The sequence below is a fragment of the Haplochromis burtoni genome, unplaced genomic scaffold (genome assembly GCF_018398535.1).
Source record: "Haplochromis burtoni strain Fernald_Lab_line unplaced genomic scaffold, NCSU_Asbu1 Contig_535, whole genome shotgun sequence".
Lineage (NCBI taxonomy): Eukaryota > Metazoa > Chordata > Actinopteri > Cichliformes > Cichlidae > Haplochromis > Haplochromis burtoni.
Window position 1 is genome coordinate 89,623 of NW_024582896.1, and position 7,233 is coordinate 96,855.

General features: G+C 43.9%; 2 protein-coding genes across 2 annotated transcripts; both read left to right on the forward strand.

Moving 5' to 3' along the window:
- Positions 1 to 1,708: 1,708 nt before the first annotated feature.
- LOC121812324 lies at positions 1,709 to 3,431 on the forward strand. Its single transcript, XM_042214228.1, has one exon. It carries the CDS (start codon positions 2,286 to 2,288, stop codon positions 3,429 to 3,431), a length of 1,146 nt encoding a protein of 381 aa, XP_042070162.1. The 5' UTR covers positions 1,709 to 2,285.
- A 549-nt stretch (positions 3,432 to 3,980) lies between these two features.
- LOC121812325 lies at positions 3,981 to 7,221 on the forward strand. The gene is made up of 2 exons (XM_042214229.1): positions 3,981 to 5,955; positions 6,130 to 7,221. The coding sequence occupies exons 1-2, from the start codon at positions 4,228 to 4,230 to the stop codon at positions 6,748 to 6,750; spliced, it is 2,349 nt and encodes a 782-aa protein (XP_042070163.1). The 5' UTR covers positions 3,981 to 4,227; the 3' UTR covers positions 6,751 to 7,221.
- The last annotated feature ends 12 nt before the right edge of the window (positions 7,222 to 7,233 follow it).

Sequence of the window (7,233 nt, forward strand, 5' to 3'; positions counted from 1 at the left end):
CATCCACTAGGAAAATCCCCAACGTACAGGCATCAAGCTGAGTGGATACTAGGACACCCACCCTAGCCTGCCAACACTTACCAAGGGCAACTCCAAGCTGAGACATAGTCCAGCCCCTCTCCGGGAGGCTGGTTCCAAGCCCTGTGTTGAGGTGTAGGTTTTGATGACTTTAATAAGTACCTACAGACTCTCTAATTTGCTAAAATAAAACAGAAGTGCATTTAAACACATGGCACGGTAACAGTATTTTCATTAGCACACAAAAAGCTTAGGATTTGACAGTGAACAATGTTTTATGTTCTATGACGTACACATCATAAAGTTAGCTGTTACACATAGATTTCAGTTTTCAGTGGAACAGTTTGTAATAACACAGCTCTACTCTGGATAGATCCTGCATTCCATCAATAAATTACTGGGGTGTCACGGTTCTGGGTCCGTTGGACCCAGTATTTTGAGTTTATTGTGTTTTGATTTAAGTTTGCATCAGGGATTGTGTTCTTGTTCTCTTGTCGTGTTATGGTAATGTTTATGATGATGATTATGATGTTTATTATTTGAGTTTCATGTTTCTGTTTATGTTTAGGATGCGCTCTTCAGTTGTGTCGGCTTAGTATTTGTCCAGTTCCATGTGTCATTTTCTGTCTGTCTCTCTATGTCGAGTCTGCGCCTTTGTGTGATGGTTTCTTGTTCCTGTTTTATTGTGAAGGTCTGCGTCTCATGTGAGTGTGTTCAGTTTTACCTTTGTCTCGTCTTGTTGATCACTCCCAGCTGCGTCCACCACCTGTGTGTATTTCCCTGTGATTCTCGGTGTATTTAAGTCATGTCTTCCGTCATTGTAGTTGCTGGTCCGTCTGTGTATTCCACCCTGCGTCATCTGTGTGTTTCCCTGCTGTCATCCGCCTAGTGTTTCCGCTCGTTCTCATTCAGGTTTGTGTCTCTGTAGTTTTAGTTGTTTCCCAGTATAGTTTAGTTTTCCTTGTTGCCGTTTGCCTTTCTTTTTGTGTTTAATAAACCACCTTCACACCCTCACGACTGCCTGCACTTGGATCCTTCATTTCCTCCTCCACACGGCTCACCTCACTCGCCGTGACAAGGGACACATGTGGTCTTGAGGATGAACAGAAGCATTTGCTCTTACATCAAAAAAAATATTGAGTCTCTTTCAGCTACCTAACATTGATCTTAATTACCAGGCTGCGTTCAAAGAGAAAGACATCATAGTATCTTTGCAATTGCAACTTTAGTCTAATTTGCCCTTGTTATTCATTCCACATTTGTTTAATGTGACCATATGCAATTCCAGTTGTCTTTAATCATCAACTTATTTAGTACATATATCTAATATACTGTATTTATAAGTAGAAGGAAACTCTGGAGAAACTCTCTGTAAGGAAGAGGACTCCCTTACTGCATTTATTTATATTGTATTGTCTGTATAGCACTTTAGAGCACACCTTTCACTTTATTAAAAGCACCTTATCAAGCACTTTATGAGCATTGCACTTTAAGCATGGATTTGCACACAAGAAGTTTAAATATTTATTGACTATTTATTGGGAATTTTAAAATCAGTTGGTAGCCTTGTTTCAGATCCTGCACAGCTGCTCCTCATCAAGGAATGTGGTGGTTGTCTGTCAGGAGAGAAGAATGGTGATTGAGATTGTGATTAAGGTTTACCAATAAGGAAAACTAATGCAAAGTGTGTGTGAAATCTAGGGATAAAAGTGTTGCAAATAAGTGTTTGTAAGTTAATGATTACTCACCTTTCTTGCCTGTGTCCTCTTCAAGGTGTTTGGGCAAATGTTTCCCCGGGGGTCCAGACACCATTTAAAGGTTCCGGGAGAGACCATTGGTAAAGAGAGTGTGGTGAATCTTTTTGTGCTTGGGTTTCTGGGTTTTTATAATATTGGGTTTGGTGTAACATTAAAGTGTGAAGTATTTATTAATATGTAAATGTGAAAATGTATTTATGTATTTATTTATTCTTATTGATATATTGTATACTGTGGTGGAAGGTTGGGATTTAAGAATTTACCTGAGAGTGGAATAATGGTTAAGTCTGTGACAGCTGAACATATTTAAGGCTGCCAGTTGTCATTAGAGGATGGATTTTTGTGCTGTGAAGAAGCTCGACAAGTTAATTGTTGTAAGGAGAGCCGTATAGCAATAAATACTTTGTTCCACTACACTTGCCTTGGTCTGTCTCACTGTGTTTCCAGCCGCTAAGGGCTGCCCTGTTACAAGTGGTGTCAGGAGTGTGTCACTCATGCCACAGTGAGAAGATGATGACAAGAGGTGGAAGAAAGCCAGGCCAAGAGGAGCAGCCTGATGAAGGAGTTGGAGCTTCATCTGAGCTAGAGGCCATGGCAGCAACAAGCCCTGAGGACAAATTGGAGGAGTTAACAGGGTTGGTGAAATCTCTTATGCGGTCTCAAGCAGCCAGAGACCAAAAGTGGGAGAAGGATTTGTCACGTCAGGAGCAAAGGTGGAAAGGCATGCAGCATCAATTTCAGCAAATCCAGCTACAAGTTAATGCTGTAACTGATAAGCCTGATCCACCAGAGGCGCCAGCGCCCCCTACAACATCTGAAGAACAAGAACTTGGATTCAATGGTGAAGACATTCCAGTGGCCAGTGGGTCCAGGTCTTTAATTGAACCAAAACTTTTTCCTCTGTCACCAGAAGATGACATTGAACATTTTCTGACTACGTTTGAAAGAATGGCAAACGTGTGTCGATGGCCCAGAGATGAGTGGGCTATTCGTCTGGTTCCCCTGTTGACAGGTAAAGCCCGCACAGCCTACATTCTTATGGATTTAACAGACTCTGAGAATTATGATAAGGTGAAAGAGGCAATTCTGGCAAAATATGAGATCACTGCTGACACCTACAGACGCCGCTTCAGATCTCTGAAAGTTGAGCCAGGTGAGACGCCACGTGAACTTTATGTAAGATTGAAAGACCTGTTTTCAAGATGGATTAAACCTGAAAAATCAACTGTAGAAGAAATATCTGAGCAGATAATTCTGGAGCAGTTTTTGAGAATGGTTAATCCAGAGCTGGAGATTTGGATACGTGAGCATGACCCGAAGACTGCAAAGGAAGCAGCTAGCCTCGCAGAGGTTTTCACTTCAGCCAGAAAAGGAAGCAAGAGCACCTACTTCAGCCGGGAGACCCACTACGCCCAACCAAGTAAGTCCATTGGGGGTGAACAGGGTTCTGGTCAAGTTCAGGCTAGAAATCTTTCTAGTTCTAGGCAGCTCCCTTCCCATAGACCTCACAATGTGAAGAAATCCTTTAAGTCTTCAGTTCAGGATATTAAATGTTATCACTGTCATAACTTTGGCCATACACAACAATTTTGCCCTGCCCTTAAGTCAAAACCATCTCTTTTGTGTGCAGTTCCAAGACCAGCCACAGAGCCGTAGGAAAGAAAGCTTGTACTGTCCCTGTTTTAATTAATGGGCGTAAAGAGGAAGCTTTGCTTGACTCTGGGTGCTTCCAAACTCTTGTACATTCTAGCATAATTTCAGGAGAAAAGCTAAGTGGGGTTGGGGCTACAATAAGTTGTGTGCATGGAGACGAACACAGGTACCCCACTGCTGAGGTTTACCTGACAGTGGGAGGTCAAACCTACTTGTTAGTGGTAGCTGTGGTTCCCAGTTTGCCATATTCAGTGATACTTGGTAATGACATCCCCACTCTTTTTGATCTAATACATCAGTCAGATTATGACCCTCAAGTGAGTGCTGAGAAAGACATTCAAGGCTTAGGTGATGAATCTGGAAGCTCACTTCCTCTAGATATGACAGTTGAACCATTTAAACCCTGTCATGTAGTCACAAGAGCACAAAGTGCAAAGGAAATGATGCAAGAACTACCCTTTTTTGAGGAGTCTCTCGAAACGGAGCCAGGGAAGATTAGGAAGTCTAGGGCTCAGAAAAGAAGAGAAAAGTTCAAAGGCTCAGGGGAAAAGGTACAGCATTGTTCCCTAAGCCAAATAACCAACTTGAGTTTGATGTTCCCTCAGATTTAGGTGCACTCCAAAGAAGCGACCCTACTCTAAAACCCTGGTTTGAGAAGGTAACAGAGGTAGAGGGGGCTAGTCAAGGTCAGGTAAGCTGTCTTGCAGACACTGTTTACTTGATTAAAGGAGGCATCTTGTACCAGAGAAAGGGGAAGTGCGAAGCTGTGGCACTCCCACAACAGTTCAGAGACAAAGTTATGGATTTGGGTCATTCAATTCCATGGGCAGGTCATATGGCTTTTCACAAAACACTGAATAGGATCAGCAGCCGTTTTGTTTGGCCAGGGATGTATGTCCAGGTTTCTGAGTTTTGCCGTTCCTGTGAAAAATGTCAGTTGACCTCAGGCAAAGGAGTAGCACGAGCCCAGTTGCAACCACTGCCAATTATTGAAACACCATTTGAGAGGCTAGGCATGGATATCGTGGGCCCTTTAGAGAGGAGCTCCACAGGTCATCGCTACATATTAGTCATATGTGACTATGCAACACGGTTTCCTGAGGCCTTCCCACTCAGATCAATTAAAGCTCGTCACATTGCTAATTGTCTTCTGCAGCTTTTCTCTAGGGTAGGCATACCAAGAGAAATTCTGACGGATTGTGGAACGAACTTTCTATCCAAGTTGTTGCAGCAGGTTTATAAGTTGTTAGGGATAAAGGGACTTAAGACCACCCCTTATCACCCCCAAACGGACGGGCTAGTGGAGAGATACAACCAGACTCTCAAAAGTATGCTGCGCAAGTTTGTCTCTGACACAGGTGCTGACTGGGATCAATGGCTGCCATACCTTCTGTTCGCCTACCGGGAGGTCCCGCAGGTTTCCACTGGCTTCTCGCCTTTTGAACTTTTATACGGTCGCCAAGTGAGAGGCCCCCTGGATCTGCTTAAGGACTGCTGGGAGGAATCCAAAGCAGAGGGCGAAAACATCGCAGCCTACGTCATCACCATGAGAGAGAGGTTGGAGAAAATGGCATCATTGATGCAAGACAACATGAAAGCTGCACAAAAACATCAAAAGACTTGGTATGATCAGAAGGCCAGGGATAGGGTCTTCCTTCCAGGTCAGAAAGTACTGTTATTGCTTCCCACCAGCGATAACAAGTTGCTGACAAAATGGCATGGACCATACGAGATCGTCAGACAAGTGAGTAAAGTCACTTATGAGCTGAATATGCCAGAAAGAGTTAAAAAATATCAGACATTTCACGTGAACTTGTTGAAGGAATTCCACAGCCGACAAGAGCCGGTCTATCAGTTACTGGTGCGTTCAGTTAAGGATGAGGAGGTGACTGAGAAGTTCTTTCCAACTAACATTCAAGTTTGTGCTTCAGTTGACCTTTCTCATTTGTCTCCTACTGAGCAGGCTGATATAAAACCACTCGTGGACCCACAGCTCTTTCGAGAAACACCAGGCTTCACATCACTGGTTCAGCACAAGATACGGGTGAAGGAGGATGCACCCGTTCGACAAAAGAGCTACAGAATTCCAGAACGGTTGGTGCCAGTGCTGCAGAAAGAAATAAAACTGATGTTGGACCTGGGAATCATTGAGGTGTCAAGTAGTGAGTGGTGCAGCCCGATTGTTTTGGTACCAAAGAAAGATGACACCCTGAGATTCTGTATTGATTTCAGATATTTGAATGCAGTATCCAAGTTTGATCCCTACCCAATGCCCAGGGTGGATGACCTGCTGGAGAGAGTTGGATCAGCAAGGTACATTACAACACTTGATCTGTGTAAAGGATACTGGCAAGTGGCTTTGGCACCAGAAGCAAGAGAGCTGACAGCCTTCAAAACTCCGTTTGGTATGTACCAATTTAAAGTCATGCCATTTGGGCTTCAAGGTGCACCAGCGACATTCCAACGATTAATGGACCATGTACTGAGAGATGTGTCAGCATTCTCTGCAGCATATCTGGATGACGTGGTGGTGTACAGCCAGTCCTGGGAAGAGCATGTCATTCACCTACAGAAGGTGCTACACTCCATCAGAATGGCTGGACTGACTATCAATCCCAAGAAGTGCTCCATAGCCAAGAGAGAAGTGGAGTACTTGGGCTTTGTAGTTGGCTCTGGGAAGATAAAGCCGCAGGTTGGAAAGATTGAAGCAATTCAGTCCTTCCCAGTTCCGACAACAAAAAGGAAGGTGAGAGGTTTTCTGGGTCTAGTAGGCTGGTACCGGAAATTCATACCTTCTTTTGCAGAGCGATCCACTGTACTGAATAACCTCACAAAAGGCTCAGCCCCCAACAAAGTGCGTTGGACAGAAGACTGTGAGCAAGCATTCAGAGACCTCAAGGAAGCAGTTTGCACACATCCAGTTCTACACAGTCCAGACTTCAACAAGCCATTCATCTTGCAAACTGATGCTTCGGGAGTTGGCCTTGGTGCTGTCCTTCAGCAAGAGGTGGATGGTGAAAGAAGGCCTGTGGTGTTTCTGAGTCGGAAACTACTCGACAGGGAGACGAGGTATTCGACGGTGGAGAAAGAGTGCTTGGCCATGAAATGGGCTATTGAGGCCTTGAGGTATTATCTTCTGGGACGTCACTTCACTCTGGAGACTGATCATCGTGCCCTCCAGTGGTTGAACCGCATGAGGGATGCGAATGCCCGCATTGCAGGATGGTACCTGTCTCTGCAGCCTTATGACTTTACGGTCCAGTATAGGCCGGGGAAGTCAAATGTGGTTGCTGATTGTTTATCTAGGATGACAGAGGACTGAAGCACTTCGCGCTTAAGAGAGGGAGGAGGAAATGTAAGGAAGAGGACTCCCTTACTGCATTTATTTATATTATATGTATAGCACTTTAGAGCACACCTTTCACTTTATTAAAAGCACCTTATCAAGCACTTTATGAGCATTGCACTTTAAGCATGGATTTGCACACAAGAAGTTTAAATATTTATTGACTATTTATTGGGAATTTTAAAATCAGTTGGTAGCCTTGTTTCAGATCCTGCACAGCTGCTCCTCATCAAGGAATGTGGTGGTTGTCTGTCAGGAGAGAAGAATGGTGATTGAGATTGTGATTAAGGTTTACCAATAAGGAAAACTAATGCAAATGTGTGTGTGAAATCTAGGGATAAAAGTGTTGCAAATAAGTGTTTGTAAGTTAATGATTACTCACCTTTCTTGCCTGTGTCCTCTTCAAGGTGTTTGGGCAAATGTTTCCCCGGGGGTCCAGACACCATTTAAAGGTTTTCC